General features: G+C 55.0%; 1 protein-coding gene across 2 annotated transcripts in view; it reads left to right on the top strand.

Annotated features, from left to right (window-relative positions):
* The window catches only part of LINGO1 (leucine rich repeat and Ig domain containing 1), a 63,095-nt gene extending 44,895 nt beyond the window's left edge, over positions 1–18,200 (top strand). The window contains exons 1-2 of one of the 2 annotated variants that reach the window (XM_071568717.1): positions 1,367–1,816; positions 15,923–18,200. In XM_071568717.1, coding sequence (XP_071424818.1) covers positions 1,811–1,816; positions 15,923–17,776 — 1,860 coding nt within the window. In that variant the 5' untranslated portion in view covers positions 1,367–1,810 and the 3' untranslated portion in view covers positions 17,777–18,200. Of the gene's footprint in view, positions 1–1,366; positions 1,817–15,922 lie in introns of those variants that run through there. The other variant, XM_071568718.1, reaches the window with a different exon arrangement.
* Positions 18,201–20,989: the final 2,789 nt, after the last annotated feature.

Genomic DNA, 20,989 nt, shown 5'->3' with positions numbered 1-20,989 from the left:
CATGCAGGGCTACACACCTGATGGGCACCCACTCTCCCAGCCGAGCCACGGTCTGCACCTATGGGAGCCTAGGAGTGGGCAGGAGTGGGAGCAGAGAGCTGGAGTGATTCAGCCCTCAGCTGGCAAGCTCACCATGCCCACCCTTTGTTTATTCCTGCTCTGCTCTGAAGCTTGCCTGTGTTACGCAGGAGGATAACAGGGCTCCAGGGAGGCAGCAGCCTCTGCCTGAAGCCCAGGAGGGGCTCATGCTGCCTGGAGCTTGCTCGTAGCCCAGTGCAAGGACATGAGCTTAGGGTGGCCATGCCTGTGCTCCATGGCAGGCACATGGGGCATTTGGCTCAGCTTGGCATGCTGCCCACTGGCCTCCCCACAGGCTAAGGAAAGGCCGCTGCACAGGAGAGGCCTGGGGCAAGCACTCTGCTCTGCTTTCACAGGAGAGAAGAAGGGAGGCCTGCCCAGAGGGATGCTCTGCATGGGAATCTCCACTCCTGGGCATGATAAAAAGGCTGCTGGAGGAAGGCCAAGTCATTGTCTTTCTCAAAAGCTCCCACTGGCTGAAAGAGCTGTCCAAGGGAAGGCACATGGGATCCAGCATATGGGATCCAATGAAGGAACTCCTGGCCCCAGCCCTGCCAGTGCAGAGGGTCCTGGTGCCCCCTTGGGTCCACCTCGGCCAGCAGCCAGGGACAGCTGGGTAGAAGCAGGACAGAGCAGGAAGCAGCCCAGGAAAGCCCTGCCGAGAGGAAGCAGGAGGAGAAAGGGCACATTAGAAGCAAAGTTTTTGTCCATTACTGATAAAGAATCAATCTCAGCTGGAAGAGCCAGCGCTGGACAATTCTAATGCCGCTCATTAAAAAGTGACCATTATGGAAGAAAGGAAGTGGTGGGCAGTGCTCGGGAAGTCGAGCACGTAGTCCTGAATGAGATGCAACCAGCTCGGCTAGTGCCGAGCCTCCGAGGGGGCCCCTGGGATCACCAGGTCACAGATCAGTCCTCAAAGGTGTTCCCCCACTCCGTATCGCCTTTTCTCTCCCATGTGCCGGGGTGAGAGGTAATAGTGAAAAGAGAGGAGCAAAACGCAGTGCTGGGCAGCTGCTGTAGGACAGACCGTCCGGAATCCCCAGGAGAGCCTGGCATCGGCTTTCGGCGGGCGCGGGCAGGGCTGGGCACCGACGCGCCGGTCCGTGCTCTGCGGGCAGCGAGGCTGCACCGGCGGCGGGGCGGGGGCTGCGGTGGCCACCAGCCACCGAGCGGCTCCGGATCGCGGTGGGGCGAGCCTCGCTCCCCCGCCCGCAGCCCCGGGGGCCGCACCCCCCGCGCGGAGCGGGGGCGGCGGCGGAGGAGGGACCGGCCGCGGCCGCCGCTGCCGTGCCCGCCGCTCCGCGCACCGCCCCGCGCCCGCCGGCGGCTCCTCCCGGAGGGGAGGCGGGGGCCGGCGGCGCCCAGCCCGGCCCCGCCGCGGCAGACCCGGCCGGCGGAGCGGCCGTGCGGAGTCCGGGCCGAGCCAGCCGCCCGCTGGGGCGATGCCGCCGCCCCGCAGCGCCGCCGGCCGCCCGGGCGCGGAGGGCAGGCAGCCGCCGGTCCTAGGGCGGCCCTAGGGCGGCCCCGGCGGGGCCCCGAGCCCGGCCCGGCCCGGCCCTCCCTCCCCCGGGCGCGGGGCTTGGGGGGCGGCCCGGCCCCGGGAGCGCCGCCGCCGCCTCTCGTGCTGTCGCTGCGGAGAGGGGGAGCTGCGCTACTGCAGGTGGAGGTTTGGCGGGGGGGCCGGGGGAGATGCCATTTCTGACCGAAGGAGATCGCCGGCGAGGATGAGATGCGGGTAAGTGGCGCGGGGGACCGGAGCGGGGCACCGAGGCTGGCGCGATCGGCGGGGCGGGCAGCTGGGGGGGCTCCGCGGCTCCGGGACGGCGGTGACCCAGGGCCGGACCCGTGTCCGTGCGGGGGGCGCGGGGCGGGGAGGGCGGTGCGTGTCCCTGGGGGTGCGGGGGAGGCCGTGTGTGCGGGACTGTGCCGCCCTCCAGCCCCGCCGGTGCGGATCCTGCCGCCGCCCCGCGCTGCTCGGGCGCTTCCCTCTGGCCGCCTCTTCCCGCACCGTTTCTGCAGCCGCGGCGCAGCCCCCACGGGAGCTACGAGCCAGGCGGGGCCGGAGTGCGGGGCTGAGGTCCCAGCGAGGGTCTGGGGCTACATCCTGATGGGGAGCAGCCTCCTTCTATGCCGGTAGTTCCCTGGTGAATTGGGCGACCTGGAACAGATGCCATGTTCAGGTAGGGTAGGGTATCGATAGCCGGGACAGTGCTGGGCACTAGGGACCAGCCTCCAGCTGGCTGTGCCCAGCTCCCTGCCAACAGGGGTTAACTCAAGAGGAGGAATCGTCCCTCTGCCCATCCCCAAGACTAACGATTAAAGACGGGCAGAGAGAGCTTCTCCAGCCCTGAGCGACCCGCGAGCTGAAGGCAGGAGCCATGGCGGGAGGAGGGTGGGTGTTTTTTCAGGGCAGGGTCTCACCTCGCCATCACCATCCCCCCCCATCCTGGCAGGGAGTCGTGGCCGTGGGGAGTTGCTGCCGGATGGCTCTGGCGCCACTGAAAGTCCCCCTGCCTGGGCTCAGCCCCACGCCCCGGAGCCAGGAGCCAGCCCAGAGAATTGGAGATGCTGGGCAGGGTCAGGCTGCCGGCGCGGGCTCAGCCCTCGGTTCCTGTCTGGCAGAAAAAAGAAGGGGTTAACAGTAAACGGCCTTCATAAGGCAAGTGGGGATTTCGGGGGTGACCAGGAGCCTGCTGGCAGAAGGGCTGTCTGTGGGAGCGCTCCCCGGCAGTGCCAGAGCTTGTTGCTCTCCGATAACTGTGTGTAGGTTGTTGGTTTTTTCACCTTGCGCCTTGGGTGTATAAATAGCCCAAGGGTAGCGGCACGGCTTGCTCCAGGTGCTGGAGGTGCCACCTCTGAGAAGGAATGGGAGTGTTGGCTCGGTGAAAGTGGTTTTCATGAGGAGGGAGGGATAGTGGGTGAGCGTGGGCACTGATCTGCTCGGGTCTGCTTGGGTTGGGTTGCGTCGCTGAGGCTCTGCTGCCTCTCTCCGCCTGTCCCTACCCCGGCTGCCGCCCCAGCAATCGCCGTCCACGGTCCTTCCCGGCAAACGCCCTTTCGTGGAAGCGACTCTCGGCGCGGGACTGCAGCAGGGCATCGGTGCGATAGCTCCGCTGCTCTCCGGGGGCGCGGCTCGCAGCGGGAGCGTGGGGCACAGCAGTTCAGACATTCCAGCAACAGCCCCACTCCTTGGATGTACTTCTTCCTCCATCTACCCTTCCTGTGAACCACCTTCCGGAGCCCGGCTCTGGCTCTGCAATGGTATCCCTTCCACCGCCGCACCTCAGCCCTCCTGCCAGCCTTAACCCTCTCCTTGCTGCTCTGCCACTTGCAGCAGCCCATTCGTGACCTTCACGCCTGCCGGAGATGGCTGTGGAAACAGTGGTGTGGCCATGCCTCCAGCCATCCCCGTGGGCACAGGGGCTGCGTGGACTACTGGGGCTGCCCAGCTCATCCCCACCCCACAGCAGTTATCCCAGGCCATCCCCAGCCCAAAATCAGCTATGCCAGCCTATCCCTAGTCCATCGGCAGATATCCCAGCCCCGCGCCAACATCACTGCCCAAACCTTCCTTGCACCCCCTTCCTCCCCGTCCATTCCCTGGTCCCCTGGCTCCTGCTGAGGCTCCACTCAGCTCTGCCCACCCCAGCAGAGTGGGCTGGAACTCAGGGAGTTGAGATGTCTGGGTTGGCCATGCCTTCTCACCTACTGCTCCTGCCTCCTTCCTGAATCACGTGTGCTCAGCCACCGAATGCCATGGAGGAGAGGGGGTCTCAGCTGATGGGTAAGGCTGAGAGAGAAATGTGCCCCTGGGCTAAAGCCTCCACGTCTTCTTACAGATACCTGCCCACACCAGTGCTCAGGCAGCCCCAGCTCTCACTGGGTCTCACAGGATGAGCAGGAAGTGAGTGGAGGAGGTAGTGGAGCTGAATTTACGGCTCCTGGGGAAGAGTCAGGTTTTCCAGACCTTTTTGTGGAGGGTTTAATTACTAAACAAATGGCTGTACTGCTGTAACATTGTAATGTGCTGCAGTTACTCTACACCTGTAACGTAATTACTCTCTGATACCTCTAATTACCACTGTTCCCTATCACTGGAAGGTTAACAGCACCATAGAAGGACTTCTGGTTCCTTTAGTGCCCTTCCTAACACAGCCACTGTAGTGCTGCTGAAGTTTGTGCTGCTCCATGTATGTTCCAAGTATAAAGTCCTCCAAGTTGAGGTTTGATTTCAGGAGTTGATAAATCGCTTTCTAATAACACCGTGATTATTGTGTAATTACAGTTGTTGAACTGCAAAACTGGAACCTGTTGGATGAGGTGTGTTGGGTGCTGCTGTGACAGCTGGAAGGGGACATCAGTGTTAGGGCTGGGGGTGGGAGCCCATCCCCTCAAGGCAGGGTTGGAAATCGGCGCATCTCTGTCAATGTCTGTGTGGGAAACATAACTGTACCAACTCTGTTGCGATGCTTCAGGTGTCAAAACTGCTGGAAAGACACTTTTCCGTGTCACCTCAGCTGAGTCCCACCAGCCCTTGGCCTTGTGGCCCCTTGAGCTGTGTGCTGGGGCAGTGCTGGCACTGATACAGATGTCAATGGTGTTGCTGGCTCATGTGGACTCTCCTTCCCTGGTACAGGCTAATGTGACCTCAGTGTCCCTGCACTCACCACTGGCCACTGTGCCAGTGGTTGGTTGGAGGGCACAGCTGGTGGTGCAGGTTGAGACATGACTTGGTGAGGGCAAGTGTTTGCCCATCTCTCCAGCACACTCCATGCCCTGAGTCAGCAGCTCTCCTCCATTCTCTGCTGAACCCCAGGCAGAGTTCATCCTAGCATGAGCAGAAATGGCTTTTGGTGGGAAAAGAGCCAAAAGAGCTTTTCAGGTAGCAAGAAGGGCTGGGATGAGAGAGAAAAGGGCTACAAATGCTTAAATCAAAAGCAATGGGAGAAAGCAGTAGAAGGCTGCAGCCTCAATTTCCTACTGAATCATTTTTCCCCCCTTTCTCCATCTTGGGGAGTAAAAACTGGAGCTTACAGCAGGGAATGGCTGCGGGGAGGGAGATCCCTGTGCCTCTGTGATGTGTCCAGCTCCCTGTGACCCTGCCTGGCTACATGCCTTACTCAGCCAGTGTTGGTGGCTGTTGGAACCTCCAGCCTGTTGGACAGTGTCAGTCAGGGCATGTGTGATGCGGAGAGAGAGGGGTGTCCAGGGATGGGGATGGCTTGGGGAAGGGGACAAACACCAGCTGTAGTCCTCCCTTCCCAGTGCTTTCCCAGCCCCTGTCAGAAGTGTGGTGTGGCCTCTGCTCTCTTGTCACTGTGAGCCAGGAGAAAGCCAGGTCACAGAGGTGGTGTGTTTGAGCAGCGTTAATTGTCACTTTGACCTGGGCAATTAAATAAATGGTGATAAATGCCACCAAGAGCCTCCTCTCTTGTTTGGTTTAGGTGGCTCCCTCTACCCCTGAGGGCAGCAGGTCACTCCATCTGGCTTGGGAAGGGAGGACAGCGGGGGGGTGCCCTACATAAGCCCAGCAGCCAGTGTGCTGGGGCAAGACCGGTGTGATTCCCACCTTTCAGGAGCAGCAGTCAGGAGTAACTAACGGGAACCTTCTGGGCACTGGGATGCATGGAGTGTATTGGTGCACTGACAGCAGCATGACCATGTTGGAGGGAGCCCTGCCATGAGCCCCACCAGTGGCTCAGTCTTCCCTCTGGGCTCACCAGCATCCCTCTATGGCCTGCACCACATCCAAACAGTATCTCCTGTCTTAGCATGGAGCAGGCAGGGCAGCAGGTCAGCATCCCTGTTGCAGGAGCTGGGGACCTTGGCTTGGTTTTGATCATTCTCATGGTTAAGCACAGAAATGGTTCTGTTTAACCAGCCTGCATGTTCTTTTCCATAATTTTATTCACATGTCTCTGTAAGCCAGTCAGATGATCAGTGCCTGAGCATCCTGCAATGGACATGTGTCCACATAGGGACGTGCCTCACCTGGGCTCCAGAGGAGTGTCCTGGGCAGAGGCTTTGCCCACAAAGCACTCATGACCTTTGTCTCAGGGCTGGGGTCTGTGTCCTGAGCTCGGGACAGTCCTGTGTGTGAACCAGAGGCTCCCCACAGGGAGCAGGGATGGGGTCAGGAGGTGCAGGACTGGGCTGCATCTCCTGGGACGTGGTTCCTGTGGTCCAACACTGTCCAAGGGATGCTCAAATAGCAAAATACCTGTGGACAGCCATCAGGCTGTGCTGACCCCTGCTCAGGGAGACAGGCTGACCCTGGCTCCCTGAGGGATGTGCCCGTGAGCACCCAGCCTTGTCCTTGGGGCTGTGGGGTCCATAGGGTGACTGCCCATGACACAGCCCAGCCCCTACCACCCCACACAGCCCTTGCTCCCCTGGCAACCCTTTCCCTCCCCACCCTAAATTGCTTTTAGTTATCTCAGTAGGACCCACAATCATTGATTTTTTTTTGTCATTTCCATTCTGTTTCTTCATCAGAATGCAAAACATTAAATATCACTCTGGTAATTATGGTTAATTTCATAACCAGCACCTTAATTGAATTGGTCTCTGATGGGGAATTCTTGTAGGAGGGAGAAGCTGAAATATTTTGATGTGATCTATTCTTTCAGCTCTTTGTTTGGATTTGAGATGTCAAGTGTGAAATGGAAAACAACTGATTTAGACTTCAGAGGCAACCTGGGGGTGGCGAGCAAAACCTGAGAAGTCAGGAGGCACTTCTTACCTTTGAGCAGCTGAACCTCTCCCTCCCATGCCCGAACTCAGCTTTTCTCCACCCCTCCTTTGGATTGGGAGGAGTCATAGAGAGCCAGACTGATCTGGTCTACCCAAAATGTGAGCCTGAGGAGCCGTGGGATCATTACAGCGAATGCTGCCCTGGCAGTTTGTACCTGCCCTGGCTCCCCTGGCCAGTGATTGGTGTGCTGTACCACAGAGCAAGGCACAGCACTCTACAGGCTCTCAGTGGGTCCAAGGACCTCAGGGATGTGAGGGACACCTACAGGGACACCTCTTTTCTTCTGGGAATCAGGCACGCAACAGGCCATGTGCATCCCCAAGGCTGGAGAGGGACACCAGGCCCTATTGTACCTTGGTGAACCAGGCTACTTCAGTGCTGCTGGTCAGGGCAGCCAGTCCTGGGGGACCCTCGGGGACCCCCAGCACTTGTCTGGGGCTGTGCTATGTGGTGGCCACCCCACAGAGCCAGCATGCTGGCATTGACCTGCTGCTTAGGGCTGAGCTACGATTTGCTCTGGGAAACATGGAATTGTGCTGCCATTAGGTGCTGCCATTAAACTGATTTGTGCTCAGTCTGTTTATCCTTTTCAATGGGAAGCGATACAGAGCTGGAGGGAAATGGAAACCCTGGCCTTGCATTTCCGATTGCATTCCGATGCACTGCATTTCCCTGTGATTACTTTTGTTCTCAGAGTGCTGGCTCCGTGTTATTAGCCACAGCACTGGGGGAGGAGGAAGGGGCAGAAAGAACTGGTTTCCACTCAAGCAAAACACAGCAACCCCACCCCAAAGCTGCCCTCTGTCTAGGGCAGCAGGGAGAGCCACTCCATCCCCACAGTGTCCCTCTGTTTTTTTCCATGCCCACGGGCTCAGCAGGTGCTGGGAGATAGAAAAGGCTGAGGCATGGCTGAGTCTGCCAGTGTGTTGACACCCCTTCTCATGGGCATTAAACTGACTGTGCTTTGCCAAGGGTTTGTATCAGCAGGGCAGGCAGCACCTGGAGCCCAAATCCTGCTCAGGCCATCCCAACAGTGCCTCCCTCCCCGCAGGGGTGTGGGCTGGGAAGGGCTGGCAGTCCCTCGCCGACTCTGCCGCGTTCCGTGGTTTCAGCTGCAGCTCAGCACAGTTTGGTTTTATCTAATTCATTTTATTGTTGAATGAAACAATAACAGCAAATACAGGCCCTGAAGACAAGCCATAAATAATGCAAAAATCAAACAAGTGAGAAAGGGGGAAAGAAAAAGGGATTATACTTGTAGAACCAGCCCAGAGAAAGCCAGGCTGGGAAGAGGAATCTTCTCTCCATGTTTGCCATTGCTCTTGCTTTCTTTGCCTCCCTTTTTTCGCCACTTCTCTCTCGCTCTGGAAATTCTTGCCATGCTAAAGTTGTGATTATGTGAACAAAACTTAACTGGGAGGGGGAGAGTCCTGGCTTGTGGGAGTGAGTGGATGGGGAGAACTGGGGCTTCCATCTCTCACAGTACCTCGAAACACAGCGGCACTCCTGTCTGAGCCTGGCACCCCTCTCTGCCCTGTGTCCCCATAGGATATGGAGCAAGGGCAGCCCTGCCAGTGCCACCGTTGGCCCAGGCAGCATGGTACACACAAAGCCTCATGGCCTGGTGCCGCTTGTCCCACCGCTGGGTGATCCCACAGCAGTCTCCACTGGGCTGGGCTGGCTTTCCCAAAGGCTTCCAAGGCCACTTATTTTAGGTAGCAGTATAAAAATATCAAGGCCAGTCCTAAAGGGAGGTAAATCAGCTGGTTTCCCTGAGGTCAGCGAAGCTGACAGCGTTGTGTCTTTGAAGTTGTCTTGCTGCTATCCCAAAGGTTTCCAGGGGAAGACACAGTGCTCTGGAGCAGCCCTTGTGCTTGGTATCCTGTGCTGCTTGTATGGGCATTCAGGGGATGTGGCCTGGGAACCAAAGCTGTGCTGTAAGTAAGCTTAAGTTAAACTTAAGGAATGTGACCAGTCCTTGGACTTGCTGTTCCCCTGACTTTGGGACTTTGATCTGGGGTTTCCACCTTTAAGCAGTGGGCAGTGATGCAGTAGGGACACAGGAGCTTGGACTGGTGGCAATTAGCCTCAGCACTGTCCCTGGATGGCTCATGGGACATTTGTTGTACTGCTGAGACAGCCCTGGGTAAAGGAGGGCAGGAGGCACTAGGGGGGTTCCCTCATCTCTGCTTCTGGTCCTAGGTTTCTGCTGCTGGAGTTGATGGTGCCCCAGCCCTGCTCTGGGCACTGAACAAAACTCTGGGGAGCTGCAGAGCCTTGGGATGCCTTTGGGCAGAGTCTGGTGGCTGGAGGGGAAGGGATGTTCCCAGGCAGGGAGCAGTGGGAGGGAGCAGTTTGCTCTTCCTGGTGCCCCCAGTTGTGGTGTGTGGGTGGGCAGAGCTGGGACACTGGCACTGGCCACAGCATAGGAACTGTCCTAGGGGCCTGGAGCCTGGCTTTGGAGGAGCAGGAAGCCCCTGTCACCAGACCAGCCATCAAGGCAAGCCCATACAGCCATGCCATCTGCTCTTGACCTGGAGAAGAGGCACTCTGGCAGTGCAGTGACTTTGTACCAGCCGCTTTTGTGCCATGTCAGGTGGTGTCCTGCCCTGACACTGGCTCAGGGTCCAGCACAGGCTCTGTACAGCTGGGCTCTGCCTGATTCAGCAGCACCATGGCAGCATGGGGCATGCAGAGCTGCTGGGTAGGATGGCCACCTGCCTGGGCTGTGCCAGCCCCAAACCCACCACTGCTGCCCAGGCAGAGCCCTCTGCAGGGCCCTCACCGCTGCTGGGGCTGCTCAGGGTACTTCAGGGGAGCTCAAGGAAACACAGGAGTCATTTGGGCCATGGGCACATCAAGGCAGAGCCTTTGCAATGTCATTGTGACCAGGTGGCTCTCGTTGGACTTTTCTTTCTTCTCTTTGATGCAAGTGTTTCCATAGCCCTAAGAAGAGCATGGGGGTTTTTCCATCCCCCTTTGCCAGCTACAGAGCGGGAAGAAGAACCATCTGCAGAGACCCTCATGCTATACTGGAACCTCCTGTACCCAGTGCTTACTGATCAGAGTGCTTGCTGAGCTGGGTGCCTTCAGTAAGCACCTAAAACATCCTGGTGACCCAGCCCACATCCACAGAGATGGGAATCTCAAGGAAATTTGTTAAAATAAAGAAAAAGAAGATACCACATTCAACTAGCTGGTGCATGTCCTTTCTAGTGCCCACCAGTCTCCAGCTCTCTCCTGCTGATCCAGCCCTAAAAATCTCTGGTGCTGGAGTCCCAAGGCCAACTCATGAGAGCTATCCTCCTGGCAAACAAACATCTCCTGCTCTTTGGCTCACAAGCAGAAAAAAATGAGCCTCCTCCAGGCTCACTTGACCTGGGAAGCACTGAACCACCCCCCAGCAGTGGCTGTGACAGCAGTGGCCAATCCATGTCCTGGCCACCTCTGCCCAGGAATAGGGGAGCATGGCTGGCCTTAAGCCCCTGCTCCACATTGTGTTGCACCCTCACCCTCCGCATGTATCTCTTGCTGGCTCAGGGTTTTACTCCCCCAGCATCCACAGCTGCCTTCACGATTACTTATTGATCCCTTGTCGGGATGTTTTCTTTGCTGATGAGTCGCTGAAGCATGTGCTGAAAAAGAGAGAAAATACGTTCAAAAGGAATGAGCAAAGGTGTGAGCAACTCTTGCACAGATGTGATCACAGCAAGAAACAGCCTCAACAAAAACTGTCCTTAGCTTCAGCATCCTGCAGAGATGACTGGGATCTCCTTCCCATTGCCCTGCTCCAATAACCTGCCTGCTGAGCCTGAAAACCACTATCCAGGTTGGCTCTGGGCCACTGGTCCCTCCGCTGTACATAGCAGTCCCTGCATCAGCTCAGGCAGATCCACAGCCCAGAGCTAAACCACTGGACAGCTGGGCCATAGACTCGCCTTTATAGCATCCTGGCATCTCAGCCCACGTTAGACCCTTTCTCTTTCCCTGGGCATCGCCCTTCTCTTTTTTCTGCTCTTTTTGCCCTTTGGCTTGGTGCTGCCATGAGTTACTGTGGTGCTGGGGACATCATGTTTTGGATGGCAGAGCCTGTTTCCATGAGGAAATGCCTTTGCAGGGCAGTCCAGTCCCATGGGCCAGCCATGGCTGGGATCTGGTGCCAGCTGGGCGGTGTCAGTGCCGGAAGGGGATTTGCATCTTCAATATTTCTTCATGCTCTTTTCCAGCCTTAAAACAACTGCCAGAGCAGATCAGGTTGCAGCACACCTATTCCAGGCTTCTGCCTCAGAGCAGATGAAAGCAGATACTTGAGGAGGCTGAGCAAGAGCTCCCAGCTGGAGAGTTATGCCTTCCCATGGGCGAGGGGATTGCTAACTCTGGGCAGCTGATGGAACTGGGGCTGGTCTCCTCTCTGGCTGACCTGCCATGGTTCTCTGCTTTTCACAACTTGCTTGTGTGTTCCCACCACCCTGAGAAGTCCTTCTCATCTTCTACCTGTTTTTCCCCCATTTTTTCACCCTACTGTACTGCTTCTGGAGGATTTGGGGCCATGCCAGGATATGGGACAGCCCTCTGCACTGTGGCAGTGTTTTCATGCCCCCACCAGCCAGTCGTGTGCCCACCAGCCAGCCCTGGCAGTGTTCAGGGGTCACTTTATGCTCTCCCTTTTTGTTTTCCTCTTAACCCTGTGGAGCAGAGTAATCCCAGGAGGGAAATCACCTCCTCTGCCTGATGCTCTCACCCATCACTGCCCACACCTGGGCAGTAGGGAGAAGGGCAGCTACTGCCAGTGCCTGCACTCTGGGGACTGGGTGGGAAAAGAGAAGGAGGCAGGAGCAGATGGAGTGAGGAGGAGGGAGAGACAAAGCAAAAGGGCCCACAAATGCATGCTGGGCGCAGGGGAATGATGGAGAGAGGAGGAAATGGGCACAAACGTGTTTGGCAAATTAAAGCTGCTCCCTTTGTTTTGCTGCTTTGCAGATAGCTACAGGAACACTTAGTGCAGAGTCCAGGGTCTGGATAAGAAACTCTTCTAGCAGCAGAAAAGGTTGTTAAATATTTATTTGTAAACCTGGAGTCTTTATCTCTAAAATACAGTAAAGTTCAATAAAATTTGATTTAGCTGGAGAAGCTTAGAGGAGATGAGAGCATGGACTCCAAGAGCTGTCTCCTTGGCTTTGTATGAAGCCATCAGGGCAGAGATGGGGGTGAGCCCACAGTTGAACTTGTATCCACACCGTAGCCCAGTGAGGATGTCCAGCAGTGCTGTGGTCTGGCTCACTCCTGTGCAGAGCTGGGAGCACCAGATCAACTCCTTCAGGAACAGACAGAGTGGGGATACTGAGCCCCCAGAACACTGCGGGCTTCCCCCTCCCTTCTGGGATATGGCTTGCTTTGTCCTAAATTGCCTGTTGTCACTCGATGCTCTCAGAAGCATCTGGTTCAAGGGTGAACGTCTCCTGCACGGTAATTTATGGCTGCCAGGTGGGCTTAAAGCTGACTCGGGCATTTTTGCCGCTCCCTTGCTATCAGTGCAGCAGATCTCTCAGTTCTGAGGAGCACCAGCCCTGCTCTGAGGTCAGTGAACAGGACACAGCCCAGGGACAGTGGTGACAGTGGTGGGCATGGCCAGGCAGCTGCCCACCCCTTGGGGCATCCTCAGGAGCACACCTAAGGGCAAAGCCTGGGCTCTCTTTTGGGTCATCACTTGGTTTTGGTTTTCTCAGGGCTGTTCCTCCCATGCCAGGGCAGCCTGTGCCTGTCACAACAGTGAACCCCATGCATGTCAGTGGTCCAGCCCAGCCTCGGGCTGCATTTCCAGGCACAGACCCAGAATAGTATCTTTCCTCCTAGTGCGGAGCCCAGCCAGAGACACTCGGCAGATCCTACTGTATTTAGCACCAAGGCACTGCACTCCAGTGCTTCCATCTGTGCCTCTTTGGCTGAGTCCGGCACCTTCCTGGGGCAAGGAACTGTATTTTGGAGCCGTCAGCCCTGGGCAGCAGGTGGTGAGGACGGGGGTCAGTGGCTGCCATGGCTCTGAGCATGAGTGTTTTGCTGGGTTTGCTCATTGCCTGAAGGCAGTGAGTCTGGCAGCTGCTGCTTTTTTTATCGATTCTTTTTGTGTGTGAGGAAGGAGAGCCACACTCGTGCCAGAGGGCTGCAGCTCTCTCGGGCTGGGCTGTGCATCACGGTCACAGCCTGATCCTGCCTGGCAGCTCGTGCTGGGGCCGTGGCTGGCACCCTGGGGGGATGCTTGGACGTGTTTCAGAGTAAATTTGGGTGGAGTTTGTGGGAAGCACTTCTTGCAGGTGGCAGTTGCAAGGGGTCACTACCATCTCTCCCCCAGTGACATCAAGCCCTGTTCCCACAGTCACCCAAGCCCTTGAAGGCAGCTGCAGCCCCTTGCCCAGCCACCACTCACAGTCCAAACACAGGGGGCTGTAAAGGCTGCTGTTGACCCACAGTTCACACTAAAATCACAATTTGAGTGATTTTTAGAAGGGCATCTCTTAATATCCACCTCACCTTGAGGCACAACTATTCCTCTCCAAATCAGGCAGACATAAATGGAACCAGAAGTGATTTAAAGCTCATCTTAGCACAGAATTTTCCAGCTTATTTATTGTCTTTCTCCCAAAGCTCTTCTGTGACTCTGGCTATTAAGATTACGGATGCTTTTGTCAGGGATTGTATTTATCACAGATTTAAATTTAGCTGAGAACTAATAACATGTGAGGTGAGTCTAGACTTTAATTCTATGCAGGCAGGCTGTGCTTGTCGGTAACGCTGCACAGATTTCTGCTTCATTCATTTATTGCCTCTTTCCTTGTATTTTGCTCATCAACACTGAACAGCTTTGTCTCTGCTGAGGCCGGGACAGGGACAGCAACAAGCCAAAGGTGTTGGAGGTGCAGTCCCCTTCCTGCTGGTGGAGAGACAGGGAAGGTTGGGATGCAGGAGCCATGCGTGGGGTCCTGTGGCAGAATTTGGCTCTCCCCTCTCCCCATGCCCAGCGGGCACGAGCACATAGTGGCCCGCATAGGCAGAGAGGGGGTTTTGGCCCAGCACACAGCCAAATAAGGCCAGTGCCTGGCACTCTAATGAGCTGAGTGGTTTCAGCCATGCTATAATTAAGCCCCTCAGACTGTTTTTTGTTTTGCACACAGTGTTTTGCTGTCTTTGATGGCTTTTGTACCAAGCTGAGAGGAACAGGAATTGGTTTCTGAGAAACACAGGCTGATGGAGGCTGCAGGAGCTGGTGCATGTTGACAAAGGAGAGGGAAAGCAGTGCCCCAGGAAGGTCCCGGCCACAGGGAGAGGTGGCACAGGGACCCCTGGCAGCTCAGCCCCCACCCAGGGCTGCAGCACAAGAAGCCTAGGGAGCAAATCTATGTGCCAGCCCGGGTGCCATCCTGGCTCCACGGCACCTGCACACTCCTCTGACAGGCCCTGGCCCCAACCCCACCCCAGTGGCATCACAACACTAGCAGCAGCCCTCCTTACCTCTGTACAGCTGCCCAACACCAGGGGAGGTGATGACATGGAAGATGATGGATTGTAAATACACAACAAATGGCTCTTTGCAGCCTGGCCCAGGCTGAAAATGTTTCTGCTGGAGGGAACTGGGCACCACTGCCAGGAGAGCTGGTGAGATCAGCTCCTGTCCCTGCACCTCTCTGATTTGCGGGTGTGGTCCCCAGCGAGCAGCCCCACTGCAGAGGGAGCAGGGAAAAGGGATGGAGTAGGACAGTGAACTGGAAGAAAACCACAGAGGGTTTCTGGGGTAACTCCAGGCCCTCATATCCCATTTCCAGCTATACCAAGGGCAGTGGTTTCCGAGATGGTGCTGGCGGATATTTTTATGGCCAGTCCATCATTTTCCATCCTTGCATCCTGCAAAGAAATTTTGAATATTTTGGGAGGGAACAAAAGTTATCTTTGGGTCATATATCTGTATGAAATGATAAATATGAGCAAATGCAGTAATAGGAATGCACAGAACATGTACCAGCCCCATAAATAGTGCTGAGCAGGGAGAGTAATGTACAGGATATACATTGATGAATACAAAGGGAGCCAGTGGAAATAATGTATTGGGTGTGTTCAGTGATAGCCATAAATAGCATTAGTGGGAGCAGTGCAGAGAGTAACATAACAATAGATACAAACATGTGCTGGAGTAGCCTTAGATCTAATATGCAATATTAATATGATCTGATTCCTCACAACTGCTTGAACAGGGAAATAAATGCAACAGAGGCAGTGTGACAGAGTGTCTGGTTCTGCCTGCCAGCGGGCTGGGAGGGCTCTGGGCTGGGGCACAAGCCAGACCATGAACTCCCAATCCTCCCCAGGGATGGCAACAGGAGGCTTGGTCTTTCCCAGCTGAGACCAGGCAGCCTCCCTGCACCCTGTAGTCCCCCTGGACCTGAATTCAGGCTCCAGCCCACTCTGTAGACAGTGTCTGACCAGTTGCTGTGTCTCCGGGGGGAATGGTGTGGGTCAACCCTTGCAAGGGTCTCCTGCCTTGACAGAGGTAGGAGGCAAGGGACTGGCCCTGAGGGGGACACACCCGTGGGCTGCTCTGCCCATGGGGAAGTGCAGAGGAAGGGGGCTAGTTCCACTGAGCTATTGCCATCACTGACCCCAGGAGGGGTTCCCCCAGATGCTCGATCCCATGCTCAGCTCCTCAGTGTTTGCTAAGCAGCCTTTATATTCAGGCTCCATCTACAGGGAACAGAATAATTTCATGAGCTTAAAATAGGATGTAGATAGATGTGTTTCGTATTAAATTATTTTTTTAAGAAGCCGAGGAAGCTGTCTGACACAGATTCCTCAAGGCTTTCCTCTCAAAAGTCTGTGCACGTTCAATCACCAAGTGGAAAAAGTCGGGGGGTGGGGAGGAGGGATGGTCTTACAGCCAAAGGGCTGTATTTCAACTGGAAAATTAGAACCTCTGCTCTGCATTGGCCACGTCTTTCACTTTAATGTTATCTCTGCCAGGACAGTAGAACCTTTGGCTGTGGCCATGCCCATTGTTTGCTCATGTCCGCCTTGCCATTTCTCTCCCCACTGTTACTGCAGGTGAGCGATAGGATGGTAGCTGGGGAGGCGAGTATGCGCAGCCCAATCCTGGCCTGCTGGCAGCCGATTCTCCTCCTGATGCTGGGGTCCATCCTGTCCGGCTCTGCCACGGGCTGCCCGCCGCGCTGCGAGTGCTCTGCCCAGGAGCGCGCTGTCCTGTGCCACCGCAAGCGATTCATGATCGTGCCAGAAGGGATCCCGACCGAGACCAGGCTGCTGGACTTGGGCAAGAACCGCATCAAGACGCTCAACCAGGATGAATTTGCCAACTACCCTCACCTGGAGGAGCTGGAGCTAAACGAGAACATTATCAGTGCCATTGAACCTGGGGCTTTCAACAACCTCTTCAACCTCAGGACGCTGGGGCTCAGGAGTAACAGACTCAAGCTGATCCCCTTGGGGGTGTTTACTGGACTCAGCAACCTTACCAAGCTAGACATTAGTGAGAACAAAATTGTGATCCTTCTAGACTACATGTTCCAGGACTTGTACAACCTGAAGTCTTTGGAGGTGGGGGACAACGACCTTGTCTACATCTCCCACCGGGCCTTCAGTGGCCTCAACAGCCTGGAGCAGCTTACCCTGGAGAAATGCAACCTGACCTCTATCCCCACAGAGGCTCTGTCTCACCTCCATGGCTTGATCATGCTGCGGCTGCGCCATCTGAACATCAACACCATCCGGGATTACTCATTCAAGAGGCTGTACCGGCTGAAGGTCCTCGAGATCTCACACTGGCCCTACCTGGATACTATGACATCCAACTGCCTCTATGGGTTGAACCTGACCTCCTTGTCCATCACTCACTGCAACCTGACGTCCATCCCGTATGTGTCAGTGAGGCACTTGGTTTACCTCCGATTCCTGAACCTGTCCTACAACCCCATCGTCACCATCGAGGGCTCAATGCTCCATGACCTGCTCAGGCTCCAGGAGATCCAGCTGGTGGGAGGGCAGCTCACCACAGTTGAGCCCTTCGCCTTCCGTGGCCTCAATTACCTGCGCATCCTGAACGTGTCAGGGAACCTGCTGACCACCCTGGAGGAGTCAGCTTTCCATTCAGTGGGCAACCTCGAGACGCTCATCCTCGATAACAACCCCTTAGCCTGCGACTGCCGGCTGCTCTGGGTGTTCCGGCGGCGATGGAGGTTGAACTTCAACAAGCAGCAGCCCACCTGCTCCACCCCTGAGTTTGTCCAGGGCAAGGAGTTCAAAGACTTCCCTGATGTCCTCCTGCCCAACTATTTCACCTGCCGCCGAGCACGGATACGGGACCGCAAACCTCAGCAGATCTTCGTGGACGAAGGCCACACAGTCCACTTTGTGTGCCGGGCAGACGGGGACCCGCCGCCCACCATCATGTGGCTCTCTCCCCGGAAGCACCTCATCTCTACCAAAACCAACGGGCGGCTCACTGTCTTCCCTGACGGCACACTGGAGGTGCGCTACGCCCAGATCCAGGACAATGGCACCTACCTATGCATCGCCAGCAACGCAGGTGGCAACGACACCATGCTGGCCCACCTGCACGTGCGCAGCTACTCCCCAGACTGGCCCCACCAGCCCAACAAGACCTTCGCGTTCATCTCCAACCAGCCCAACGAGAGCGATGCCAACAGCACGCGCGCCACCGTGCCTTTCCCCTTTGACATCAAGACTCTCATCATCGCCACCACCATGGGCTTCATCTCCTTCCTGGGCGTCGTGCTCTTCTGTCTGGTGCTCCTCTTCTTGTGGAGCCGGGGGAAAGGCAACACCAAGCACAATATTGAAATTGAGTACGTGCCACGGAAGTCTGACGCGGGCATCAGCTCTGCTGACGCGCCACGCAAGTTCAATATGAAAATGATTTAACCAGGCAACAATTTGCAAATAATAATGGTGTTGTTTTGTTTTTTTTAAGAACAAATGAACAAATAAAATTAATTAACAGTGCTACAAACATACCGACCTCTCTCCTTCCACCATGCCCTCCCGCCCCTGTCTAAACCCACTGCACCCGCACTGTCACCACCTCTTTCTCCTCCTCTTCTTCTTTATACCAGGAAACCATTCAGCTGATGTCTTCAGGACTCCTGTGTTTGTAAGGACTTTGTCTGATGGACTTTAGTGTCAGATACAACTCCTGAGAGGGGAAAAATAACAGAGGGGGGAAAGAAAAAGAAAGAAAAAAGAAATAAAATCAATAAAAAGTTACGAACTTTCTTCTGTAACTTTAATTTCAATAATTATGGATTTTTATGAAAACTTGAAATAATAAAAAACCCTATTTCCTATAGATAGTTGGAATGCAAAATCTTGACTTCTTGATCTGTCCAGTTCTGTACCTGGCAAGCACTCTCTTTCTCGCTACAGAGGCATTTCCCAGACACCTTGCCAAGAGCACCCCCAGGCCAGGGTGAGTCTCCTCGTAACACCAGAGGCACCTCCTGTGGTGTCCTGGGCCCTGCACAGCACCAAGAGGAGTTTGACTTTTTTTCCCTCAGGACTGGTTGTGGTTTTATGAGCAGTTCCCTTGCCCATCCCCAGAGCCTGGGGAGGGGGGCTGTGACAGTGATGTCAGCAAGCAGCATGGAGCAAGGCTGTGTTTTCCTGCCCTTTGTGTGGGGAGGAGGATGCAGAGCCCATGGAAGGGCAGGTGACAGCTGGCTGTGCCCGTGGCCTGCACGCTGAGAGCCGGCGGGGCCAGGCTTTTTCCCAGGCAGGGCTGGGGATCCTACTCCTGCTTTCATAGGGAGAGGATTTCTTGCTGGCCTTTACCGGCAGCGCCGTGGTGTCTCCTCTTTGATAGGGGACAAGTTGGCTCTTGTGCTCTGGACAGCTGTCCCCATGGGCAAGAATGGAGCACTTCCATTGGCAGCACCCACCTGGGGGTCCCCGCTACCTGGTACCCCACGGCCAGAGCAGCTCCAGTGCTGCTCCCCATCTGCCTGTGGTGACTCTCATGGCAGCTTTGGGACCTGATCGCTGGCATCCAGACTCTAAAGCACCCTCAGGCATGTGCATGGGATTTCAGCTTCCAGGCTCACAGGATACTTTGAAAAAAATAAAATTGCATAGGTCTATAAACACATTCACAGGCTGAGCCAGAGAACAGGCTCAGGCTGTAACACACTGCCCTGGTCTAGCTTCAATGTGCCCATCACCTTGGGGTCTGGTCGTCAGCAGCAACCTACCTTTGCTCAGCAATGGCACCTGGATCAGGAGATCTGGAAGGTCTGTGCTGTCTCATAGAGTGGGTTGGGTTGGAAGGGGCCACCACAAAGAAGTTGCAGAAATGGGGGTTAAATTGGCCACTGGGCTTCCACAGGTGGAAGCACAAAACATCCCTGCAAATGGTGGGTTTATGTGCAGTAAAGGCTTTTACAAGCCTTACTGTGTGAGCAGCTTCCCATCCTTCCTAGGAGGGTGGCACCACACTGAGCAGCAGCACCCTGGCTCACTGAGCCCTGGGGGTGTCTCTGAGACAGATGAGCCAAGATTTGCATACCTGATTTGTAAAGCACCTAAAGAGTCTTCAGGAATCAAAGTCACTAAAAGATGATAAAATGTAAGCAACAGGAACCAGAAGCCCCAACAGGGAAAAGAATGATTTTGCTTTTCTTCCAGCAATGTGCTAATCTAGAAGAACCCACCTGAAGCATCTGTCCTGGTGGGGAAGGGGAATTTTTGCTGGTTTCAGCTCTCTGTTCATCTTCAAACAAAACATCTTGTGTTTCTTCTTCCACAGCAGGTTTCACAAGCTTTGATTTGTTCTTTTCTCATCTCTAACCCATCTTTCCTTTATAATTCTGAAACGAAAACAGTTTTTAAAAGCCTTTTGCTTTTGTTTTGCTTTTTAAAAGAGCCAAAGCAAAATGCTCTTTATGGGCTTCTCCTCCCACCAGTGTTTAACCAACATTTTCAGCGAGGTAAACACGAAACCACAAACAACTGAAGCTGAAGGCAGGCACACTGCAGGGACTGCAGATCCTGCTCCAGGGGCTCAGAACAGGAACAGTGCTCCCCCAGGAGAGGCAGGGAGGCACAGAGGCCTCAGCCCTTGGAGGACGATGCCAAACTTAGCAAGAACATCAGGCACAGAAATCTCAGTCTGAGCCTGACTTTCATGACTGACAGTAACTCAACCTGTGGTTCAGCAGACAGAGAGATGAAGGGGAGGTCTCCATGATCCTGGACACTGGCCATCCAAAAGACCTGCTTGCTTAGTTGGCTCTAGTTATCCCGTTTACTGTAATGAAAGGAGTTAATTCAACACATAGATTTAAAAGGATACTAATAATCAAGTCCAGTGAGGTATTTGCATCATAATACAGGACATCAGCAATCAAAGAGGGAAATCAAGTCTTTCACTGCCAAAGAAAAGCTTAAACAAGGAGAGAGAAAATTACTTCTTTTCCATGGAACATCTCAGGATTTTTCTGAGCCCAGCCTTGCCACACAGCCCCACACATGGCCCTGCCCCCAGCACCTCTGCTGCCCCAAACCCTCCTGGGCAAGGCCATGCTGCTGCCCTACATCCAAGCTGCCCCTCAAATCCCTCATTAGTGAGTGTGCCCAACACTCTGTGGCACTCCTGCCTGCTACACACTTTGTTACCCACACTGATTTTTTTTAATCTTTGATGCTTTGTGAACTGGATCATTATTTTTTTCTGGTCGCCATGTGATTGAAGCAGAGGGGTGGAGCAGAAGAAAAGCACCTCAGAGTGGCCAGCAACTCAGCTCAGCCATTTTCATGGCTAATAAAGATGAGAAAAAACCCAAATCCAAAGAATAAACTCTTTCTCTCCTTTGCTGAGATTTATAGTCTGGTTCTGTTGCCGTTTAATCAGGGGTGAGAGAGCAGAGGCTGAGGTCCAGCACTGTTCTTCAGGGAACCATGGCCCATGTGTCAGAGCCAGACAGCACTTTCACTTCTTTCTTTCGAATAAGGATAAATACAAAGCACTTTACAAAAAAAGCTTAAAAGAGGTAGCAAAAACCCCAGGAAGGGATGTGCTTAGGGCATGGAGGACAAACATCCCTTACCTCCTCTGCTTCCCAGACTGGGAGCCCCATGGGAATC

Source organism: Pithys albifrons, chromosome 13 (genome assembly GCF_047495875.1).
Source record: "Pithys albifrons albifrons isolate INPA30051 chromosome 13, PitAlb_v1, whole genome shotgun sequence".
Taxonomy (NCBI): Eukaryota; Metazoa; Chordata; class Aves; order Passeriformes; family Thamnophilidae; genus Pithys; species Pithys albifrons.
Note: the sequence above shows the minus strand (reverse complement) of the source record. Positions and strands in the feature narration are given on the sequence as shown.